The following is a 26,840-nucleotide window of genomic DNA, read 5'->3' as shown; positions in this document are numbered from 1 at the left end:
ACAACTCTCCACTTCACTATCTCAGTAGATGCCAACTTTCTTTCACATGAAAGTACCACAAGAAATGAATCTAAACCACAGAAGGAAACAAGGAAAGGAATGAAAAGACTGTTTTTTCTTTGTGTATATCCTCAGGGCCACATAATACCATTGTTCTATGGTGCTTTGTCTTTTTCATAATATTCTATATTTTGATCCAAGGTAATATGCTGTATTTAACCAACATATATTACCTTTTATCATTTCAATATTTCAACATTAATACATTTCAATAAGTACATGGACAGCATTCTAAGTAAAATGAGGCTTTCTAAATGTTTATTTATGCAAGTGCTATCTTGGGGTTAAGTTTGTGTACTTAACACTTAAAAATCATTAATCATTGCATACTAATTAATCACTTTGAGTTAGTTAAAATAGTGATAATTTTAGGGCAATAAATCCAATGAATTCATGACTGAATATGTCTATTTCATTTTCATTTTGATAAACATTCCATTTTATTTTTATTAGTGCATATTAATTATACAAAATAAGAGTTTCATTATGATATTTCCATACATGCATATACTGTATTTCAATCATATTCACCACCTTTGTTACACTTTCTTATTGGTCAATTTCCCCTTTCACATCCCTAATAGACCTCTTTTTATTTTAATGTCCTTTCATTGCTCCCTAGAGTCCACATAATAAAACATAAAAGACATGTGATACTAAATTTTGTGAGAATGGTTTATTTTACTTAACATGGTGACCTCCAGTTCCATCCATTTTCCTACAAACAATGTAATTTTATGGCTGAATAAAACTCCATTCTGTATCTACACCACAGTTTATCCATTCATCCATGACTGGTACTTAGGCTGATTCAATAACTTGGCTATTGTGAATACTACAGTGATAAGCATGGGTGTGCAAGCATCTCTTCAGTAAGTTGATTTGGAGTATATACCAGAAGTGATTTAGCTGGATCACATGGTAACTCTATTCTTTCTACCTTTAGGAACCTCCATACTAATTACCACAGTGGCTACACTAATTTACGTTTCCACCAACAGGGTTCTTTTTTTTCTGGTATGCTTGCCAACATTTTGGTGCTTTTTGTTTGTTTGTTTTTGTTTTGTTTTGTTTGATGATAGCTATTCTGACTGCGGTGAGATGGAATCTCAATGTTTTGATTTGCATTTCTGTGATGGCTAAAGATGTTGACTATTTTGTCAAGTATTCATTGGCCATTATATTTTTTCATTTGAAAAATACCTATTCAGTTCATTTGTTCATTTGTTGATTGCATTGTTATTTTGGTGTTTAATTTTTGTAAATTCTTTATATACTGCCCTGTTGAATGAATAGCTGACAAAATTTTCTCCCATTCTTTAAAGGCTATATCTTCATTCTTTTGATTATTTCTTTTGCTGTGCAGATTTTTAATTTAATGCAGTCCCATTTGTCATTGTGAATTGATTTTTGTACCAGGTGAAAGACAAGAATATAGTTTTAGCTACATGGTGATATCCAATTTCCCAGCACCATTTTTGTATGCTGATTTGTATCCTACTACTTTGCTGAAAGAGTTTATCATATCTAAGAATTTCTCGGTGGAGTAATTCGGGTCTTTTAAATACAGGACCATATAATCTGAAAATAGGAATAATTCAACTTGTTCATTTCCAATTTCTGTGCCTTTCATTTCTTTCTCTTGCCTTATTGTTGTGGCTAAGATTTGTTGAAGAGGTTGTCTTTTCTTCATATATTTTTGGCACCTTTGTCAAAAATCTGATAGCATTACCTGTTTGGACTTATTTCTGGATTATCTATTCCATTTCACTGGTCTATGAATCTATTTTTGTTCAAGTACCATGCTGCTTTGTCAGTATGGTTCCTGTAGTATAGTTGAAAGGTATTGTGATGCCTCCAGTATTGCTCTTTTTGCTCAGCATTGCTTTTGTTATTTGGGGTCTTTTGTGTTTCCATATGAATTTTAGGATTATTTTTTCTATTTTTGTGAAGAATGTCATTAAAATTTTGGTGGAGATTGAGTTGACTCTATTGATCACTTTTGGTAATACAGCTATTACACAGCATTAATTCTGCCAATCCATGAATTGGGAGGTCTTTCCATCTTCTAGTGACTCATACAATTTCTTTCTTCTGGGCTTTATAGTTTTCATGGTTTAAGTCTTTTACATGTTCACTTAAGTTTGTGCCTAGGTATTTTACTTAATTTTTGTTAGGCAATTGTGAATGCAAAGTTTTTCTGACTTCTTTCTTAGCAAATTTGTTGTTGGTATATGGAAAAACTACTGGTCTTTATATGCTGACTTTGTATCCTACAACTTTGCTGAAAGAGTTTATCATATCTAAGAATTTTTCTGGTAGAGCACTTTGGGTCTTTTAAATACAGAACCACATCATTTGAAAATAGGAATAATTGGACTTCGTTTCCAATTTGTATGCCTTTCATTTCTTTCTCTTGCCTTATTGTTGCAACTAAGATTTCAAGCACTATTAAATAAGAGGGATGAGAGTGGACACTCTTGTATTGTTCCTGATTTTAGAGGAAATGCTTTCACTTTATCATCATTCAGTATAATGTTCACTACCAGTTAGTTGTATAGTCTTTATTGTGTTGAGGTATGATCCTTCTATTCTAGTATATTTGGGGCTTTTATTATGAAGGAATGTTGAATTTTGTCAGACTTTTTTGCATCTATTGAAATGATCATGTGATATTCTCCTTGATTTTATTTATAGCCCATATTGTTTATCAACTTGAATAAACCTTCCTAGAATGGAACCAACTTGATCTTTTACATGTGTTGTTGATCTAGGTTTACAAAGATTTTATTGAGGACTTTCGTGTTTATCAAGGAAATCGATGTGTAGTTTTCTTTTGTGTGTGCCCTTATCCAATTTTGGTACCAGGTTAATACTGGTGTCATAGAATGAGTTTAGTAACATTCCTTTTCTATTTTAAGAAGTAGTTTGAGGAACATTGATATTGGTTCTTCCTTAAGATCTGGTAGGATTCCATGGTGAATCCATCAGTTTGGGGCTTTTCTTTGGTGGAAAACTATATTGCTGTTTTAATCGCATTGCTCATTATAGATCTGTTTGGGTTTTTTAATATCTTCTTGGTTCAGTTTTGGTAGGTCATATGTGTCCAAAATTCATCCATTTCTTCTAGGTTTTCCAATTTATTGGAATATAAGTTTTCAAAATATTCTCTAATGATCTTCTAGATTTCAATGATATCTGTTGTAATATCTCCCCTTTCATCTTTAATTGTATTAATTTGGCTCTTATCTCTCTTCCTTTTGGTTAGTTTGCCTAGGGGTTTGTCAATCTTCTTTATCTTTTCAAAAACACCAACTCTTTGTTTCATTGATTCTTTCTATTTTGTTTTGGTTTCTATTTCATTAGTTTTAGTTCTGATCTTTAGTATTTCTTTCCATCTACTAATTTGGGGTTTGTCTTGTTTTTGCTTTTCTAAGACCTTGAGATGCATCATTAGTTTATTTTTTTGCGATCCCTCTGATTTTTTAATATAGGAACTCATAACTGTAAACTCCCTCTTGGAACTGATTTTTCTGTATCTCATAGATTCTGGCAAGTTGTAAAGCTTTTAATTCCTCCATGATTTCTTTAATGACCAACTGGTTGCTCAAAAGTGTATTGTTTAATACACATGAGTTTGTGTACTTTCTGTAATTTCTGTTGCTATTGATTTCTAGCTTTATTCCATTATGAGATAATAAGATACAAGAAATCTAATCATTTTTATTGTATTTGTTAAGATGTGTTTTATGACCTAAAATATGATTTATTTTGGAGAATGTTTTATGGATAGCTGAGAAGAATGTGCATTCTGCAGCTGTCAGATGAACTATTCTGCAGGTATCTGTTAAGCCCATTTGATCCATGGTGCAGTTTATCTCTAATGTTTCTTTGTTAATTTTCCTTGGTCTGGATGATTTATATCTTGATAAGAGTAGGGTATTAAAGTCACCCACTACTATTGTATTTGGACCTATCTGTCCCTTTATGTCCAATAGTACTTGCTTTATATAATTGCATGCACCAATATTTGTGCATGTATATTTACAACCATTATCTCTTCTTGATGGACCATTTCCTTTATTACTATTTATTGACTTTCTTTATCTCTTCCAACTAAGTTTGGCTTGAAGTCTACTTTATCAGATATAAGTATAGCTACTCAAGCTTGCTTTCAGACTCTGCTTGGTATACCTTTTTTATTCCTTTACATTTAGCATGTGTGTGAAGTGGGTCTTTTGCAGACAAAAATATTTGGATCTTGTTTTTCAACCCATTCACCCAGTCTGCATCTTTTAATTAGAAAGACCATTTACATTTATGGTTATTATTGAGAGATATATGAAGGTTCCTGTAATTTTACTGTCATTTTCCTGGATGATTAGAATACTATTTATTCTTTTCTTTCCTTTTTGTCCTAGGAATTTGCTTGTTTACTGAGTTGAACATCTGTGGTTCTTTCCTAATTCTCATTTGTTTGTCTATTCCTCTCATGAGATTTATTCTTTCCCAAGCTCTCAGGATTGTAATCGTCTCTCTTCCTTACCTGTGTGTAGGATTTCATTAAGAATCTTCTACAAGACAATCTTAGTAATCATTAATTACTTTATTTTGTGCTTATATTAGAAGGTCTTTATTTCTACATTGACTTTAAAGAATGCCTTTGCTGAATATAGTGAGCTTGGTTGCAGTTATTTACTCTCAAGAAATGAAATATATCATCCTGTGCTTTTCTGGCTTTTAAAGTTTCTGTTGAAAGGTCTTACATAATTCTGCTAAGTTTGCCTTAATAAGTAACTTGGCACTTCTCTCTTTCAGCATTCAATATTCTTTCTTTATGCTATACTCTTGGCATCTTAAATACAATGTAAAGTACAAAGGTTATTTTGTGGTTATGTGTATTTTGGGGTTCTAAATGCCTCCTGTACTTGGATGCCTTTATGTTTCCCTAGGTTTGGGAAATTTTCTTCTATAATTTCATCCAATTGGTTTTAATATGTTTTGTTTGTATCTCAGGTCCTTCTACCCCATGAATTCTTAAGTTTGCTCTCTTTTTCATGTTCCAGTGTTCTTAAAAGTTGTGGTCTCGGTTGTGCTTGTTTTCTGCATTGCTAGTTGAATGCAATAATTCTTTAAACTTGTCTTTAGTCCCTGATATTATTTTTTCTGATTTATCTAGTTTATTATTTATGCTTTCCACTAAATTTTTACTTGATTTGATCAGCCTTTACTTTCCAAGATTTCAATTTGTTTTTTATTTTCATAATCTCAATCTGTTTGCTAAATTTATTATACAAGTTGCCAAATTTTCATCCTAAGTCTTGAATTGGCTTCCTTGCTTTGTGTGTTTACATGAATTATCCTTGAGGCCAATGATCATTTTTAAACTATACTTTGGATTCTTTGGCATTTAATATCTTTGGACATAGTTATTGAGAAGTAATAAACTTTTGAAAGGGTCATATTACCTTGCTTTTTCATATTTCTTGGTTTTTTTCTATGGTGCAATTTGCATACCTGTTGGTATACATATCTCTTCTGGTTTCATATGGGGTCTTCTTTGTATAAAGAATTTCTCTTTGTATGCCAATCCCTACTAAAATTCAGAGGAGAGAAAGCAGACAGAAATAGCAATTCAAAAACAACCCAGATATTTAAATGTAATAATTATTTGCAAACAGTATGTCACCATAACAATAGAAAAAAGGAGCAAATATATTTATAAAATAAACTAGAAATATAAAATTTACTAGAATAAAATATATTAATTAATAATAAAAAGAAAAGGGATGAGGATAAAAAGAGCAAGATAGGAGAGGGAAAATGCATGGGATGAAGGTGTAAAAAAATAACAGGAAAACACAATAAAACAAATACAGAGTAAGACAAAACAATCAAAACAGAAAACAAAAGAAAAAAGCAGTCAATATTTCTTCCTGAGAAGAAGAGTATGGAGATGGTTCATTTCAATCTCTCTCTCTCTCTCTCTCTCTCTCCATCACACACACACACACACACACACACACACACACAGGCTTTGATTTTATAGTTTACTTGGTGTGTTGCAGATAGGGGGTGAGGGACATTGAACCATATTCCCTCTGAAGTCCAAACAGGTTAGACCAGAAATAGCTGTTTGTAGGCTGAGCTCTGCCCTGCCTTTCCTGATATGGTGCATGCTACTATGAACACTAAGGCAACTGCTGGGCTGAATTCCTTCCAATATTTTCCATATCCAGGCTGGGCAAGGGGGAATGCAAGAAGCACCCTCAAACTGCTGCCACCAGTGGAGCCCAAGGACTACTCAGTTGATGCTCCCTTGAGATGCTCTGCTGATGTACAAGTAGGCATGGGAAACGCCCAAGCAGACACCAAGTGTTTCTGGAGCTCTGAAAGTATAGAAAGCTGTCAGACTAGAGCAATCTGTGCTGACAGGATGAGGCTTGGGGCGTAGAGGGATCCTGCATGCCCAGGCCATGCTGGTCTCCCTCCTAGCACCACATACCCCATGTTCACACACAGCTGTTCTCTCTCCACTTTACAGAAGTAGGGCTAAAGTTCCCAAATGTAATTGCCCTTGCTTTCTCTCTGCAGCATGGCCTGCATTTCCCACTAAGTAAATCCATATGTATGAATTTGAGTCCAAGTCATGACCAGCTTCTTGGGCCCATACTGATGCTCAGGGTGTTTGATCACTTAAACAGTGGAAAAAAGTAGGCCTTTGGAGCACAGAGATATAAAAATGCAGGGGCTTCTGCTCTCTCCGGCTGAGAGGTTTCATTATAAGACCTCTCTTAAGATGAAATCCCACCATAGCAACAGTGAGCAAGGTAGGAAGTACAAGGGAACCCTTCTCAGGTGTCTGCTTGCTGGGCAAATTTCAGAGCTCACATCTTACACTCTGTTTGCACAGAGTGCCAGATTGCACACCTGTGGAGCTCATTGAGCTTTTCCTTTCCTCTTTTGCTTAAAGCCCCACTTGAAGAGGGGGATTCTCCCTATTCCCTACTATTTTGCCTAGTGTTGCCTATGTTAGTGTCAATTATTTCTTTCACAAAAGAAAAAACTCAATGTTTCTGGATTTCACTCTGTGTACTGTTTACTGTTGCACTCCTGTGCCTTTCCATGCTATCCACCTCTCCCTGTGTGATACCTGATGTTTTGTTTCACATTTGTGAAGAAGCAGGAAAGTTCTGGGTCATCTTCCCTCCTCATAACCAACATTCTTTTGAAACTTTCAAAAACCATGACCCATCTTCAATCGTAATGATACTTTGGGCTTTTTTTTTAATGTATATATACTTCAAAAAGGAACTGATAGCCTGATATTTAAGTAATCTACTGTTTTAAATAATAGAGAATCATGTTCATGATGGCAGTGTGAGGAGATCTATAGACCTTCTCACCAGTGAAACAACCATCACTGATGAAAATGACTAAATATGAGTGCCTGCATATGCATGCACATTCATGTTTGTGTGTTTGTATATGTCTGTAATTGCTCCTAAATGCATGTAGAAAAATGGAGAAACATTTACTCCAGAAAATCTACTAAGCCTAAACAAGAACAGTCAGAGTATTAGATTTGAAATCTGAGCCATAGACCCATGCCCTCCCACCCCTAACCCAGCTAAGAATGATTACATCTCCACTCTTGGAGGTGGAGGTGTTACGAAGAAGATGTGGCTCCCTCTTCACTTAGCTGCCAACTGAAGGGGGAAAATCTCTGAGAACAGTGCTAAGAAGTTACCTAGCTCCCACTCACAGAGTAGGACTCTAAGCCAGGCACAGAAAGCAGAGAACACTACTAGCTAGACCACAATCTCCTGACTCACTTACATGGTTTTCAAGTTAGACTTCATGAGAGGAGAGCAAGCTACAAAGTCTAGAGGGCTACTACCCTCACTCAGTGCCCTGTTTGCAAGGGGGAATGCCATTCTATAAAAAGTGAGCCACTAAACCCAACCACAGTTCTCGAGCTTTAGTTCAAAACTTTTGCCTTGAACAAGAGGTATTCAAGCACCACAGTTCTATCCAGAACTGACCTCATTAGTAACAGGTGCAGGAAATTCAAGCCTAAGGGTAGTCTGGAAATAATGATGATATTTGTGGTAAGTAATTGAAAAGAGACTGTTAGCAATGTGAGAGAATTAAGTTGGTTTATCAGAGAACCAGGGAAAAAATTAAGAACCTCCTGAGGTTAGAAGAAGCATTAAATTCAGGCCTCAAAACCCTACAAAGGGGCTCAAATTTAATTGAATCAGGTGTGGAACAATTTAAACCCCCCAGACAGTGCCAAAAATGACAGCCACCAATTGGCATATCCCAATTGGTATGATACTTATGGAAACAAACATCTTAGCAGAGGAACGAAGGAAAGTGAGTCAAAGAAAGACCTGCTAAATCTCTCATCTCAGAATGACTGTGCACATGCCCAGAGGAGTATCCTCTAGGTAACTACATTACAGGCCTCATATTGTAGAAATAATAGACTTCAGTAAAATAGTACAGCTAAACCACTGAACAAATACAAAAGAAAAGAACAACAAAAATAGACCCTGGGTGTGAAGAAGTAATGGAGCAAAAACGAACACAAAAGACACAAAGAAATATGGGACTCCATTAAGTGCAATAATATGTGGCTACTGTGAGAACCAGGAAAAGAGGGAGGAGAAAGAAAGAAGTAGAAAAACATACATTCAAAGAAATAATGGCCCAAATTTCGAAAATCATTATTCCACATATACAAGAAGCGCAAAGAACTCTAAGTAATATAAACACAGATTCATAAGCAGGCACATCACAGAATGCTAGGAGAAAGAACTAGTCTGATGCAGCAAAAGTGACTTGTCATGTAGAAGGGAACTTCATTAAGCTTAATAGCTGACATCTCATCAGAAACAATGAGGACCAGAAGGTGGTAAGACATCAGATTTAATAAAAAGGACTTTTTTTTTGGCAGTACAGGAGTTCAAATTCAGGCCTCACAGTTGCTAGGCAGGTACTCTACTATTTGATCCATGCCCCCAGCCCATGTAATATTTTTTTAAAGAAAGAATCTTATATCCAGCCAAATCATGCTTGATAAATAAAGATATTCCATATAAACAAAAACAAAGAGGATTTGTTAGCAGACTTGCAACACAAAAAATAATAAAGGAAGATCTTCAGCCTAAAGCTCAATGATCCCAGACTCTACTCCAAAAAAAGTTTACCAGTAAATGTAATTACATAATTATAAAAGAATATAAATATGTATTTCTTCTCTTATTTGAAAAGCAATTTATAAAACAATACTATTATAATTGTACTTTTAGGCCTAGAACATATACAAGCATGACATTCTTAACAATAATAGCACAAATCAGACAGATGAGAACAAAGCAGTATTAGAGTGAGGAAATGATACCAGCTGGTAACCTGAATCCACAGGACCAAATGAAAACAATCAGAAATGGTCAAAAAAAAGGATTAATATAAGAAACTCTACAAATATACTTACTCTCCTTTGCTCAACCTTCTTAATATACATATAATTATATAGCATAATAATTATAAAATGTATTGTTGGGTTTGAGCTATACACATATAAAGAGAGAGGAGAGAGATAATATGTATAATATGTAATACCACACAAAAGAGGATGGGGTAAAACTATTTAGGAATAATTAAGTATCCCATTGTAATTAAGTTAGCATAAATCTGATTCTAATAAATTAGCACATATATGGTAATCCCTAGAGCAAACATTAATAAAAAAACTCAAAAAAGTAAAAAGAAATCATTTAAGTAATTAAAACATTATACTAAAAATATCCACTTAATGGAAAAAAGCAATAGAGGAGGAACAATGGAATAGCAACAACAAAAAGACATGTAGTCATCAAAATCCCAATGACATTCATCAAAGAGATTGAAAAATCTACCCTAAAATTCATTTGGAAACTTTACAAGAGACCACAAATAGTCAAGGCACTACTCAGCAAAAAGAGCAATGCTGGAGGTATCAGAATACCCGAGTTCAAACTATATTACAAAGCATTAGCAATAAAAACAGCATGGGGGTATTGAGGGGGTGGGGGGAGAAGGAGGAGGCAGAGTGGGTGGTAAGGGAGGGGGTGGGGGCAGGGGGGAGAAATGACCCAAGCCTTGTATGCACATATGAATAATAAAATAATAAAAATAAAATAAAAACAGCATGGTACTGGCACAAAAACAGACATGAATACCAGTGGAACAGAATAGAGGACCCAGATATGAATCCACACAGCTTTGCTCACCTTATATTTGACAAAGGTGCTAAAAATATACGATGGAGAAAAGACAGCCTCTTCAACAAATGTTATTGGGAAAAGTGGTTAGCCATCTGCAAAAAACTGAAACTAGATCCATGTTTATCACCCTGTACTAGTATCAACTCAAAATGGATCAAGGACCTTAATATCAGACCCTAAACTCTAAAGTTGGTACAGGAAAGAGTAGGAAACACTTTGGAAGTAATAGGTATAGGCAAGGACTTCTTCAATACAACACCAGCAACTCAGCAACTAAGAGAAAGTACAGACAAATGGGACTTCATAAAACAAAAAAGCTTCTGTACAACAAAAGAAATGGTCTCTAAACTGAAGAGACCACCCACAGACTGGGAGAAAATATTTGCCAGCTATATATTAGACAAAGGACTGATAACCAGAATATATAGGGAATTCAAAAAACTAAACTCTCCCAAAATCAATGAACCAATAAAGAAATGGGCAACTGAACTAAACAGAACTTTCTTAAAAGAAGAAATTCAAATGGCCAAAACACATGAAAAAATGCTCACCATCTCTAGCCATAAAGGAAATACAAATCAAAACCACACTAAGATTCCACCTCATCCCTGTTGGAATAGCCATCATCAAAACTACCACCACCAACATGTGTTGGCGAGGATGTGGAGAAAAAGGAACCCTTGTACACTGCTGGTGGGAATGCAAGCTAGTGCAACCACTCTGGAAAAAAAATTGGAGGCTTCTTAAAAATCTAAACATAGATCTGCCATATGATCCAGCAATCCCACTCCTGGGGATATACCCAAAGGAATGTGACACAGGTTATTCCAGAGGCACTTGCACACCCATGTTTATTGCAGCGCTATTCACAATATCCAAGTATGGAAACAACCAAGATGCCCCACTACTGACAAATAGATCAAGAAAATGTGGTATTTATACACAATGGAATTTTACTCAGCCATGAAGAAAAATGAAATCTTATCATTTGCAGATAAATGGATGGAACTGGAGAACATCATTCTGAGCGGGGTCAGCCAGGCTCAGAAGATCAAAAATCGTATGTTCTCCCTCATATGCACACTTTAGATCTAGGGCAAATGCAGCAATGTTGTTGGACTTGGATCACAAGAAAAGGGGAGAGCACATATGGGAGATACAGGAATAGGTAGAAAACCCAAAACATGAAAGCGTTTGATGTCCCCACTCCAGAGGAACTAATACAGAAACCTTAAAACAACAGGTTATCATGAGCTGGGGAACAGGAACCAAGGTAAAAATCAGTTAGAGTTGAATCAACATGGGTCGTAACACATGGGTACATGAAAGCAATAGTAGTTTCCTTAACTCAACTAGCAAAAATGCTTTGTCTTCCTTATTATGCATATGTCCTTTTTTCAACAAAATCAGTGATAAGGGCAGAACAGGACCTGCCTGAAACTGAGGAGGGGAGTGGGGAAGGGTGGGGGGGGGGGGAAGGGTGGGGGAGGGGGGCAGGGTGGAGAAATGACCCAAACAATGTATGCACATGTGAATAAATAAACAAACAAAATAAATAAAATAAAAAGGAAAAAAGAAAATGTGGTATTTATACACAATGGAATTCTACTCAGCCATGAAGAAGAATAAAATCTTACCATTTGCAAGTGAATGGATGGAACTGGAGAACATCATTCTGAGCAAGGTTAGCCACTTAGAAGACCAATAATTGTATGTTCTCCCTCATATGCTAACTTTAGATCTAGTGCAAATACAACAATGTGATTGGACTTTGGTCACATGATAAGGCAAGAGCACACAAGGGAGGTATGAGGATAGGTAAGAAAAGCAAAAAACATGATAATATTTGATGTCCTCAATGCAAAGGAACTAATGCAGAAACTTTAAAGAAACAGAGGCCAATAGGAGAAAGGGATCAGGAACTACAGAAAAGGTCAGTTTGAGAAGAATCAATTTAGAATGTAACACATTTGTACATGGAAGCAATGCTAGGAATCTCCCTATATAACTATCCTTATCTCAGCTAGAAAAACGCTTTTTACTTCTTAATATTGTTTATACTCTCTCTTCAACAAAATTAGAGGTAAGGTAAGAACAGTTTCTGCCTGGAAGCAAGGGGGTAGGGGGGAAGAGAGAGGGGGTGAGGGGAAAGGGAGGAGGTCGGGGGTAGGGGGAGAAATGACCTAAACATTGTATGCACATATGAATAAATGGAAAAAAAAGATGCAAAGCAAAAAAAAAAAAAAAAAGACATGTAGTAAAAAAATAAAAAAACTAAAATGGCAGACATAAATCAACTATGTCAATAATAATATTGATGTGAATGAGTTCAATAACCCACTCAAAAGACAGATCAGATGGCTGAATTTTTAAAAAATCCAACTATATACTTCTTATATGACACACTTTAGAAAAAAAATACACATAAATTGAACAAAAAAGGATGAATAAAAATATGCTCTGTAAACAGCAATTGTAAGAAAGCTGGAGTGACTACTAATCTGAAAAGGGATATATTAATGTGAAGAATGTTGCTAGAAATAAGGGGTATATTTTATAAGTATGAAATGATTCCATCAGAAAGATATAACAATTATAAACATACATACACCTAACAACAAAGTACCAAAATGCACAAAGGAAACACTCATAGAACTGAAGAAGGAAACAGACAATTCAACAATAGCTAGAGACTTCAATACCTGCTTTTAATAATAAGCAGAAATAGGCAGTAGAAGGTCAAGAGTTATTAGACATCTATAGAACACATCACCCAAAATATACATTCTTATTAACTATACATGAAACATTCTTCAAAACAATCTTAGGGTAAATCATAATAATACCTCCATAAATTTAAAAGGATCTAGATTATACAAAGTATGTTCTCTAACCATAATCATGGGAAATTATTAATCAATACAAAAAACTGAGAATTTATAAATATGTGGAAATTACACAACACAGTCCTAAGTAATGAGTGGGTGAAAAGAAAATCATAAAGCAAATTAGAAAATACTTTGAAATGAATGCAAATGAAAACGTATCATTTCAAAATATATAGTATGCAACTAAAGCAGTGCTTAAGAAAAAAATTATAGGGATGGTGGAGTGGCTCAAGTGATAGAGCACCTGCCTAGCAAGTATGAGGCCCTGGGTTCAAACCGCAGTACCAGCAAAAAAAAAAAAAAAGAAAGAAAGAAAAAATTATAGATACAAATGCTTGATTTAAAATAGAAAATCTCAAACCAATAATCTAAACTAGAAAAAGCACAAATGAAATCCAAAGCAGGTATCAAGTAAGGGAAGTAAAATAAAGATTAGAGCAGAATTTAAGGATATAGACTAGAAACACAATAGGGAAAAACAACAAAATCAATTTCTTTTTGCAAAGATCAACAAAATTGGCAACCCTTTAACTAGACTGACAAATAGTAACCACCACAACAAATGACTCACAGTATCTTAACTGACAAACTTTCTGAAAATATTACTTTACATGTCTCAAGTACATTAATTACCATAGATTAGTTGTAAGCTATGTGGAAAGGCACCTCCATTGCTTTTACTGGATTTAGTAAACAAAGCCCACCCTAAATTAAATTTCAAGATTTGTGAAATTTGTCATGTATCCCTGGTTAACTCCCTCCCCATTTTTGCTCTAGAAAGCTCCCTCCCCAATTTCAGGGCTGCTCACATATCTTTTACTTTTCTTTTCCATCCCACCACCAAAACAATATAGATTTGAGATCGGTTATTTGCACTTTTGTTGATGAACAAATTAGACTTTTAAATTGATTAGTACAAATGCATACTACAGACAGCATTCTTATTCTGAGTTGGAGGTAGGTAACTGTGGCATAAAATAGTTTTTCATATTAAAGAATATCAAGCCACCACACAATCTCCCCAGTGGATGCTGATCTGAATCAAGTAGTTCATTTCAGAAAATAAATTCTGTTGCTTCCCTGAAAGAAATAAACTATTTCAGAGGATGAAATATGAGAAACTAGATATTACCTTAGACATCATTTGTACTAGTTTTTGTTGTTACATTTGTTTATTTTGTATACCTCAGGGCAAGGTGGCAGGAAACATGAGAAGTCCAAGAACCCAGGCTCAGAGGATTGAACTCCATGACAAACCTTTTCTGCTTCTATTTTCAGGAATATCTGGTGTAGTTATTATTTGTATCTTTTCTATTAATATAACCTCTACCCAACACATATAAAACCTATTGATACATACTTATTTCAAATATTTCTAACACATATTTTGCATCACAAATACCTACAAATTGAGAGTATGTATTTGAGTCATTAGTTTTACACCAATTATAAGAACAAATAATATTTATTTATTAATTTACTTAAGTTCTTGCTTTACATAAATTATCTCATTTTGTCACATCTAACTGTGACTAAGTATATGCTTAAGTTTGTTAGTAGCACTTAAAAGTAGAATACAATATTTTGAAGTATTATAATGTATAGAACATTAAATTAATGTAGGACACTTAAATTTATGTTCCTGTTTATGGAAAACAAAGCTATTCTGGAAATGCTGTACCTAATTTCTTTTTATCCTATATATTTCTTATACCATTCTCAAATTATTAGAAATCACAGCTTCATATAGGTCATAAATAATACTTATGATTTATATAGTAAATCCTTTAAGAAAGATATATATGTGATGTTATGTTATTGCATTAACTCTCAAAATAAAATGATTTCCATGAAAAAGCAGTCTGACAATAATTTTGGTATGCACTCTGGAAAATAGCATAAGATGATTTTTATCAGTTCTTCACACTGCATTCTGAAGATCTAGGCTGTTCTCACTCAAAATTCCTATTTTATTATCAAGGATTACACTAGCAAATTTTCTGCTGGGGACAGGAAGTTAATAACTACTAATGGTAGAAATTTTTTTCTATCTCAATATCAATACATGATATATATTCATGTTAATAACAACTCTGAAAATTAGTTTCATTCCTTCCTTCAACACATAACCCATAAACAATGTGTGAAAACACATGAATACTAGGAGCACTGATGTGGATTATAACATGGGTTTCTTTACAATGTATATCCATTTCTAATGTTTCATGAGAGCATGTGTACAAGCAGCAATCATAGATGTCCATCAAAATTGGATTAGGTAAAGATGAACAACGCAGGCTTTGAGGATGAAAAGAAGCTGCAATTCACAGGTTTCCATTTCTCCTCCAGGGTACCACAGGACTGTTGTCTTCCTCCCTTGGGCAAAAAGAATGAATCAATTAAGTTACTAACATTCCTTCACAGCTTCCTAAAAAGGCTTTTTAACAGCCCAATCAGAGAGTAAAAACTTAAAAATCCGTGATGAGAAAAGGGAGAAATTTTAAAATGTCTTCATTTGCAGTTTGGGAACTACAATTTTTCTACAAACTACCTAATTTTATTCTATGGCAGAATCTTACTCTCTGGCAAAATCTCACAGACAACCAAAATAAGTTAACTCTTGAAATACTTTACAAACAAAATATTTCCATGTCATGCCTAAGAAATAAAAATAAAGTTTTAAATTACTGCATTAAGTTCATATGTAATAACTACAGACAGATGGTAACTCAAAAGCACACAGACCACTTCCTCCTAGTCAACAAACAACTTTGAAATTCTATTAAGTACATAGCTAAATAATAAATATAGACCTTTTCAGATAACAGATTGTATACTTTTCATTTGGGAAAAGGGTATCAGCTAAGATTTTAACTTAACAACATCCAATGGGAGTTGGAAAACTAAGACTCTCATACAGATGCCTAATGTAAACTGGTCTAATTTTTCAGACAACAAATATTGTTAAAATCTAGGATAGAGGTTGGTTGTGTGACTCTGTGGTACAGCACTTGCCTAGCAGGCACAAGGCTCTGAGTTCAATCCCCCAGCATAACAAAAGAAAAAATTAAGAATGCATATATTTTTGACCCAGATACACACATTTAAGAACTTATATCACAGATATAATCATCCAATCAAACAATATTTTATGTATAAGGATTTTCAGTGCAACATGAAGCCAGGATACAAACTAAATGGCTCTTTTAAAATAAATTATAATACAATTACATGTTTTAAATTTATCTATATAGAGTGTATTCATATGTATGCATATATATGTGGACATACTTGTATACATACTCATATACATACATGTATACATGTATATTTATATATACAATTTTGAGACAATTTGAAAATGTTTTCAATGCTGTGGTATATATTTCCAAACTACATTTCAGATAAAATACTAAGTCATAATCAATTTTTTAAATGTTTTAAAATTTATTTTTAAATTGACATAATTGTATGTATTTATCATGTACAACACGATGATTTGAAATAAGCATATTGTAAAATGGCTAAATAAAGCTCATTAATATATGCATTACCTCATACAGCTGTCATTTTGTGGAGAGAAAACTTAAAGTCTACACTTAGCATTTTTCAAGAGTATAGTATATTCTTTTTAACTAGTCACTATGATGCTCTACAGACCTTTTGAACTCATTCCTGATTTAGATTGTATAACCTTTGATCAACACTTCCCCAACTCCTCCCATCAAATTCATGAAACTGATTTCAAAGGTAAAATAGGACACTGCTTTATATATATTTTGACTATTATAAGACCCCAAATTATAAATTAAAGTAACATGAAACCAATTGATGATTATTTGGTAAAATCACAGCACTTTGGAGCTCAAAGAACCCTATAGTTCATAATACATGAGGGGTTTTTTTGCAAAAGGAAATAACCCTGAGTGTAGCATTTCCCAAAATATGCACCTCATAACTCTAGAAGTTGGTTGAAAAAAATGAGTACATGTACAAAACAAATTGTTGAGCCTCTGGTAACAAACTTATCAGAGCTTCTACAATGGGCTAGTGTGAATTGTAAATCTCCCTAAAGAGGACATTATATCCAGGACTCTCCAAACATGTGGACAGTTCCTCTTGATTTAATGCTTAAGTGGACCAATGCTCTACTGAACTCATTTAGGATAGGCTGGTCTAGAGGCATTATCCTAAGTTCATGAAGTAAAATTTTATTTCAAGAATATACCCAGAGGTAGGGTGAATGGAGATGGTAAAGGAGGGTGATTGTACTCTATATGTGTATGAAGACAGAACACTGAAGCCTGTCAAAATCATTTTAAGTAGGTGGGGAGATGAGGGAGAATAATGGTGGGGATGAACCTAACCAAGGTACATTGTAAACATATATGGAAGTGTCACCGTGAAACTACCTGTACATACACCAATAAAAATGTTTTTAAAAAAGAATACACCCAAATGTGTGAATTGGTCCCAAACACCAATTACTTATAAGATGGGTAGATAACTATGTAGTCACTCTAGGAGGTCAGAGCTTAATCCAAAACTGAGTTATTTTAACATTCAGCATTCATCCACAGTGAACAGTCACACATGCTCACTGGTGTCCCATTCATTTCTAAAGTTCTGAGGGCATGAGTCAAGATTTCTCAGTAAATATCTGATGAATTCTAATTCACCTGGGTGTAAAATCTGCTGGTGAATTTGAGTACTCACTCTACTAATACTTACCTCAGTGAGGAAGCTAGAAATTATACCCTATTATGAGCCTTCTTCTTCTGTATTTTTAAATGACACCTTCCAATGTCAAGGCTCTCTGAGAATGATCTTTACATTAGCTCCCCACTCCCAAAAAAAGTGCACTTAATCTTGTTTATGACAGATACAAAATTCACCAGAAAAATGTTTCACAGTCTGGGGTATGGATTAGAACCAGGGGAACCCAAATTCAAATCTCAGATCTTCCACCAAACTGCTATAAGATTTTAGGCAATTTACCTTTCTGACTCTCAGATTACAGTACCCACATTGTAGGGAGTGTGTGAGAATGTATTGTGACAACAGATATAATGGGCTTGGAAGAGTGCACAGACGTGAACGACCAGCAATGATTTCAGCTGATTTTAATGACATCTCGGTAACGGATAACTAAACTACAGTCCTTGTGCCCTACCATCAATGGGAAGCATGGCTCATTATTTTCCATAGCAGGTGTTTGAGATTTACCCTCAGTAAAACTTTAGAGGCAGTTTGCATGGGATGAAAGCATGCTTGGTCTCATCGGCATTGTTTTCCCAAGGCTCAGCACAACATCTGACCCCAAAACAAACATTCCAAGAAAATGTGTGTGTGCACATGTACACATGCATGCACAAAATGTATAATAAAATGACAGCAGAAATTACTCATATTTTATTTAATTCAATTATTTGTATCAAAAATATGCACATACAATTTATAGAATTAAAAAGCACTAAAATATTTGTTATGAAAACTATCTGTCCTCTGTCCCATGTGTCACTAATTTCTTATTCCTCAGTTCTTTTCTTGGATTTTTTTTTTAACATCACAGAACTAAGTGTCATGACGCTATGCCTACTATCCTAGTGGTGACTAAGGATTTGACCTTCTTTTCTTCTGTCACACACACACACACACACATAAATCCTTCCCATTTATAATTACACATTAATATGGTGATTTTGATTGGATTGATATTTTTATATTATTGTAATGATATAAATATCAGTCAAAACTGAACTACACATATTCACTTGTTTTTTTCTTTCCTACCTAATGATTTCTCTGGACTGAATAGGGATCTTGGGTTTTCCATTTTAGTTTTCTATGTACTCATAATTAAGTCAATTCTAAACTACCTACCAATTGCCTAATCCTCCTCTCAAGAAGGTAAGATATATTGTGCATTGTGTCCCTGGAGAACGCTCATCTAGAGCCTTCTCCCCAGTTCATGTCTGTACTGAATGCTCTCCATGCCTAAGTCTCACTCCATCGCCATCCTGGGCAATGCCCTGGCTTTTCCACAGTTGGGTCTCCTGTTTACTGGGTCATACATCTTTCTTCTCGGCTTACTGCTTCACTTTGGCAAGACACACCTAGCAGCTTCCTGAGAAATACGTTTTTTCCTTTATTGTTGTGCTGGGTAAGGGTACATTGTGGCATTTACAAAGGGATACACTTTTTTTATGGTACTGGAGTTTGAACTCAGGGCCTCATACTTGCTAGGCAGGTGCTCTACCACTTCAGCCATTCCACCAGCCCTTTTTTATGCTGAGTACTTTGTGAACTATTTGCCTGGACTGGCCTTGATCTTAGATCCTCCTGATCTCTACCTCCCAAGTAGCTAGGATTATAAGCATAAGCCAACAGCACCTGGTTGGATTTTTTTTTTCCTCTCCATATAATTTTTCCCTCAGTGTTCTGAAATTTCACAAGGATGGCTTCTTGGTAAGGATGTATTTTGATCTGCTATGTTAGAAAGTCAGTGAGTCCTTTCAATAAATAGAACTTGTGTCTATTTATGTCCACAAGTTCTGAAAAATGATTTTGTTGCTGGGTTCTTCTCCACTTTCTCTGCGGACTCCTGGGACTCTGAGAGGTCCTGTTTTGAAAACAGGCTTGTTCCTCACATCTGCTACATCCATTACCACACAACCATTTGTTTCCAGATTCCAAAATGCTGTTACTGTTGTCTCCCCTATTTTTTATTTCACGTGTTGTGCACTTAGAAATCTTTCCTGGTATTTTAATGTGGTTTGTGGTAGAAACAAAATTAATTGCCTGTGCTCAATCAATGATCATTATTTGTAAAATATGTTCCTTTCTAAGAACTTTGTGTATTTTCTAAGGTTTCTCCCATAATTGTATTATGTAGTAATCAAAAGATAAATCTATTTGGTAAAAAAAATCTAAAGAAATTACACTTTGGATAAATAAAGGTAATCAGGCTTGTATTCTCCCCTTTGGGACTTATTCCAAATATTCATTTATCTAAATCTAAACAGGAGGGCTTAAATATAAAGTGAAATTTTCTATGATACAATGATCATTGTTCATAATGATGACCTTGAAGTACGGCCACATCCTGCAGAGTCTTCTAAATTATGGGCTAATTCAATACAACAGATGTTATCTTTCATATGAGTATTTTGAACTTTAAATTATGTTCTATGAAGACACCCAAGGGAATGAGTGCAAATCAAATCCCTATTAGGTAACTTCCTGGAAAGCTACTAAAAATAAAAAAGCACATGTACACATACACCCTACTCCTCAGAAGATGCTGCAGGTCACAGGCTGACATGCAGTCCAATGCGTCTGGCCCCAGCTGACTGATAACCCACTAAGTCATCCCTTTTGAAGTGCAATAATTCTTGACCTAACCTCCAAAAAGAGTCTTTAGAGAAATAGTGATATGCGAAGAACAAGGACTCTCTCTCAGAGTGGTCTCTTTCCTCTGAGCACTAGTGGACACATCCTCCGGGTAGTCTGCATACACTTATACTGGAACTTAACTGTGCACCAACCCTATGTGGGAAGCTCCTTCAGGGAACAACCATGTCTGCTTATGCTTACATTTTTCATATAGCTGCTGCAATACTGCCATACACAAAGCAGAAGGTTAAAAATAAATGCCCTTCCATTACAAGCAAGGGCACTTGGCCACCTTCTTTTTCAGCATATCCACTAATAATGACATTGGGTAATGAGGAAGGAAAGTGAAGAAATAAAAGAGAAAGAGGACGGAGACTAGTATCAAATGCTTTTGAAGATTCCAATGTAAGAGCATGGAAAACAAGCCACTGGATTTGGAAATAGAAATCCAAGCGTATTAGAAATAAGAAAAGAATGTGAGATATCACTGCTAACTATTTAACATTATTCTGGAACTACTCAGTGAAGCAATAAAACCAGAAGTACTAAAATTAGTAAGGAAGAGATAAAATTGTCACTATTTTGAGATATTATAATGGTCTACTCAGAAAACTTAAAATAATCAACTAAACCCTATTGCAAACCATAGGAAAGATTCGTAAGAAAATCAGGGACAAACCTAATCAATTATATTTTCAGTGAAAAAATTATAACCAATGGAAAAAGACACTAGTCACAGACAATAGTGGTAACCACAATAATAACAATAGGGATTGTTTACGTTAAATTAATGTTAACTCTCTGCTTGCTACTGTACTGTGCATTTGCCATGTCTAATTTAATCCTCCCAACATCTCTAGGAAGTTGTAATTCTTAATAGCTCCACTTCTTAGGCAAGGAAGGTAAGACTGAAATAATGTCCAGAATTTGCCCAAATTGGGGAGCAGCCAGTGGAATCAAGCCACACCCCAGGCTGACTGCAGAGCCTAAATGTGCCACCTGGAGTAAATTTAGTGAAAAGAGAGAACTGGAAAATGTATGAAGTACACACACACACACACACGCACACGCACACACACACACACACACACACACACACACAAACACCAAAACTGTAGTAGAGAAAGAGCTATGCCTTGTTCTTTCACAGAAAAACTCAATATTATAAAAAAATTAATTCCCATAAATTACATGTAATTCAAAAGACACATTCTAGTAGTATTCTTTTTCTCATTTTCTTTTTTATTACCCTCTGCTTTTTAATTGCGTCCTTCAGATAAAATGATTCTATAGTTTATCTAGAAAAATTAAACATGTGAAAATAACCAAGAAAAATCTGTAGAAGAGATTAATAACTGGTCTTATCCTACCAAGCACTGAAATACACATCAATGCCACAGACTGCAATTAATGTTCATGAGTAGACAGATTAATAGAAGAGAATGGGCACTTCAGGAATAAACAAAGTATCCACAGACCTTAATATAATTTAAAGTAGTCATTTATAACTACATTGGCAATGATGAAAAGATTTAAAATACTCAGTGGTGGTGAAGGTGAAGAGAAAAATATACTTGCACATATGGTTAGTGGGAGCAAAAACTCACACAAGTCTTGGGAAGAGAAATTTGCATATGTATTACAATAAAACTCCCTAAATCTCATCACTAAGAATTTTTTAGGGAAATAGGTAGGAAAGTTAACCACAGTCTTGGTGATTATAGGAAAAACATGAAATGACCTAAATGTACAACAGAAGACCAGCTCAATAAATTTTAGAAGCATGGCTTATAGTTATATAATGACATAAAAAATGTAATCAAACCAACAAATAGAATGCACAGTATAATTCCAAAAGAAACACTATTCATATACACATATACATTGCACTCATACATATAATATGTATGCATAAAGAGAGATCAGATGGACAAAAACAAAGATAAAGGTAATATTTATTACTTATAGATTAAAATCATGTCAAACACTTTCATCATAGTGTCTGTTTATATCTTCACAGTCACCCTATGAGATCAACACTATTTTGTCCTTTGTTAAGTGATGGAAAAAGAAACTTAAAGATGTAAGTAATTTTTTTTCAAGGTCACACAACTAATTGATGATGGAATCAGAACAGAACCTACCTATCACCTCTATGCTTTGGGTGCTGGTAATGGCTGTCACTTGTAAGAGAGTTTCAGAGATATGTGCTGCTGCTGAATTTTGTTCTGTATTATTTGATATTTTATGACAAATAAGTATTAACAATATTTGGAATCATGGAAACAAAAAGCAAAGAGAGCCAGGAACAGTAGTTCATACCCCAAATCCTCATTAATTGAGAGGCTGAGATTGAGAAGATCACAGTTCTAGGCTAGCTCAGGCAAAAAGTTAGCAAGACCCCCTATCTCAACAAATAGCTGGGTGTGGTAGTATGAGCCTGTCATTCCCACTATCGTGGAAAGGGTAAATAGGTTTGCAGTACAGGCCGGCCTGAGCATAGAGTAAGATTCTATCTCAAAAATAACCAGAGCAAAAAAGGCTAGAGTCTTGGCTCAAGTGATAGAGCACCTGCCTAGTAAGCATGAAGCCCTGAGTTCAAACCCCAGTACCATGCATAAAAGAAAAAAAGGAAGGAAGGAAGGAAGGAAGGGAAGGAGCGAAGGAAGGGAAGGAGGAAGGAAGGAGAGAGGGAAGGACAAAAGTAAAGATAGCTATATGAACAAAAATATGTTGCAATAGACTAAGAGGAGATCAGAGAAAGGTTGGAGTATGCTGAATGATTGACAAAAAATGACAAAAATACCTTCTATAAAATATTCAATCAATGATGTAGGCACAAATTAGCATAACCCTCACAAAGGGTACTAGCAATATTACCAACACGTGAAAGGACAGGTGTTCTTTTTTTCCCTGAGAAATCTCATTCCCAGGAATTTATGTAAAAGAGATAAGGAGGCAAAAATATATAAGGAAGTTTATAATTTCATGCTCTTTGTTATTCTGAAATGTAGTGTAGTGTAAAGAGCTCAGTGTTGGAGTTAAACCTACCTGGGTCTGAATCCTTGCTTTGTACTTTACTGGCTGTGACCTTGAGCAAGTTACTTAACCTCTCTCAGCCTTAGTTTCTTTATCTCTAAAACAAAAATAAAAACACATGCCTCATAGGACTGTTGTGAGATTAAATGAGATAAATATAGTATTGCATCTAGACAATGCATTTTCTTCTCCTTCTCTCACTCACTATTATGTATATATATCAACTTAGGCCAAATTTCTAAGTTGGTAATTTCTACATTATTCAGCACTGCAGTATTAAGAAACACTAAACTTAGTATTTAAAATTATTCAGATATAAATCTATGCGATACTTTGACACTTTCTCAATCTCAATTAGCACTAAACTAATTAACCAAACTGTTTAATACACTACAGTGAGTCACATTTTTCTTCCCTCTCCCTTTATCCCTGGTGTGTTATAAGGGTGATCGAGTATCTAATTACTTCTTAATTGAAAGCACATATCATACATTTTTCACTAGTTCAAGCTTAATAAATATTTCTAGTCCAGAAATCAAAGTCAATGAAATTAAGTTGAATTGGGATTTGTGCAACTATTATAAGCAAAGGTTTGTATTGTGTCTAGTTATAAGTAAACATAGGTTTTAGTCTTATCTTCTATGGAAATACCCTATGGAAATAGTTCAGGTACAGGAATGCCATAAATGACAAATTTTGATGATTAATAACATTGCTCTTATTTACAATCTTTTATTCCCATTATAGTGATTTTATTGCGGGGACATACTAAATATAATCATTCTTTAAAGAAAATATGCCATTAAAGAACTGCTGGTTGTACTCAAATTAAAATCAGAATGAATAGTAATAAAATCAGAATGAATAGGAAATCATGTCTGCAAAAAATTACATGTGTTTCTCTGCAGCATAAAGGTTGTGAGAATTTTCACATGCTGCTAACAAAAAGGAAACAAACATTGGAATACTTGGCATACAGTCAGTTACATTCATCAAAAGCATGTATTTATAGAAAATAAAAATATTCACCATCAAAATGGCATTCCAACACTGAGTAGGACAGATTAAGTAGTGAAAGTTTGTTGTTTTGTTACTTTATATTACTGATCTTTAGTAGTAGTATGCAGGAGTATGGAAATGCTGAACTTGGTATTCTCAGACAGCAAAACTATTAGCTTGCTTGTTTTTTCTAGGTATGGGGAGTAGCCATCTGGAATAATTCAGTTGAAGATTTCTTCAGGCAAAAGACTAAAGAACTTCTTGATATCCAATTCAACACCATCCTTCTAAGCTTTCTCTGGAAACAAATCCTAAAGATTTTTATAAATTTCTAATAAAATCCATAAAAGAATGAGTAAGAATTCAGAGCAATAAGGACAACAGAATTCAGAAATTTTGAAGGGGCTTGCTTTAAAAAAAAAACTGTAATGGAAAAAAGACCCATTCAAAACTGGTATGGGTTTGTTGTTTTAGTAATTAGTTTATTTACCACTTTAGTGGTAAATTTTATGATTGAAGAAGCCTCCATATTATCTATTAAATAGTGAAGATTCTATCTAATGTGCTAGGCATTACCTAAATTATATTAGCTTTGTGTGCTCTCAAAACAAACTTTAACTAGAATGCTTAACTAAAATTGAAGTTACCTAAAGAATAAAGCAAACCTACATGTTACTAACATAAAAATATCACAAATACCTAAAAGTTTTGTACCAAATTATATTTTTGTTAAAAATATTTCTCACCCTATGAGGGTCAAGCTAGTGTCCACCTTTCTCTTACAAGAGTTCTTCCCTACCCTACTAGTATGCCATGAATGCTTATGTCTCCCCAAACTTCACATGTTAAAATTCTAATCCTCAAGGTCCTGATATCAGGAAGTGGGGCCTTTGGGATGTGATTACATCATGAAGGTACAGTCCTTATGGCTGGGATTAGTGCCCTTATCAAAGGTACCCCAAGAGACTCAGCTAGCCCCTTCCACCAACTGAGGACACAGCAAGAAGGCACCATTCTATGACCCAAGAAATAGGACCTTACCAGCACTGACTCTCCTGGCACCTTATCTTGAAGTCCACTTCCCAGCCTCTAAAACCAAGACAGACATTTCTGTTGTTTAGAAGCTACTTGATGCTAGTATTTTGTTAAAGAAGCCCAAAGGGAAGACATTTAGCTCTCTCCTTTCTCATGAGAAACCTTCCATCCATTATAAACAGATTAGAGCAAATTGTTCCACCCTACCAGGCCATAGTTCTTTCTTCCCCCATGACATTTCATTTCGATTCTGAGATTTCAGTTTCTAGGCTTTGCTGTATGTACACAATATGCTGTATATAAGTATCTAGACTACACACAACCTACACATAAATGAGATGAAATCATGAATAAGGTAGATGGGGGCTTCAGTCATTTTGATACATTTCTCTATTTCCTTAGTAATTGCTAACAACTGCTATATGCCACTATATATAATGATGATCAGTTTTCTAAAGTCCAGTTTCAAGACTCCATAATTAATATTTGAGACATATAAGTCAGATCCCAACAATATTACCTCTCATTGTGGATCGCAATTAAGAAACTACAATACCCATCTCCACCAATTTTAGAAATGCCAATCAGTCACATCACCCTTTCCCACTGTGCTCACATACAGATTCAGAATTCAGAATCCTTCCCAACATCTTCAGAGGACTAATACCAACCAAACAGGGTTGGCACACACGATTGTTTGCTGTATGTCATCCATGTTTTTTATTTTTATAAATCTTTCCTTAATAGTCATATGTAGATTATGTACAGCAGTCTAACTAATCTGATGCTAACTTTATGGGTTGTGAAGAAGGAAATGGAGATATACAGATGGCTTTGGAAGCTATCAGGAGGCAAATGTGCCAAAATGGATGACAACTTGGAATGTGGGGGTGAGACCAGGAGGAAAGGGGTTGTACCAGACCCTAGTTTCAAAGTTAGGGAAAGAGAGCCAGAACTCTGAAAGAAGACTAAATCCAATCTTTTACATGTTGAATTTGAGATGCCCTAGACACATTTAGAAGAAAAGGACACATCCAGGTCTGCCCTTCCTTCCCTGAAGACATGTGAGAAGAACGTAAGTGTTTATGGGCTCTAGTCTCCACTCCTGTTAACTCTGCTTTTATCTTCCCACTTCAGTTCTTTCAAAATC

At 34.8% G+C, this 26,840-nt stretch overlaps 1 protein-coding gene across 2 annotated transcripts in view; it reads right to left on the bottom strand.

The window, feature by feature from the left end:
• Positions 1-14,668: 14,668 nt before the first annotated feature.
• Ca8 (carbonic anhydrase 8) overlaps positions 14,669-26,840 on the bottom strand; it is an 85,557-nt gene continuing 73,385 nt past the window's right edge. For both annotated transcript variants that reach the window (XM_020176450.2, XM_020176449.2), the window contains one exon: positions 14,669-15,598. In XM_020176450.2, the coding sequence (XP_020032039.1) occupies positions 15,497-15,598 (102 nt within the window). In that variant the 3' untranslated portion in view covers positions 14,669-15,496. The remainder of the gene's footprint in view (positions 15,599-26,840) is intronic.

This window comes from Castor canadensis, chromosome 3, assembly GCF_047511655.1.
Source record: "Castor canadensis chromosome 3, mCasCan1.hap1v2, whole genome shotgun sequence".
Lineage (NCBI taxonomy): Eukaryota > Metazoa > Chordata > Mammalia > Rodentia > Castoridae > Castor > Castor canadensis.
Note: the sequence above shows the minus strand (reverse complement) of the source record. Positions and strands in the feature narration are given on the sequence as shown.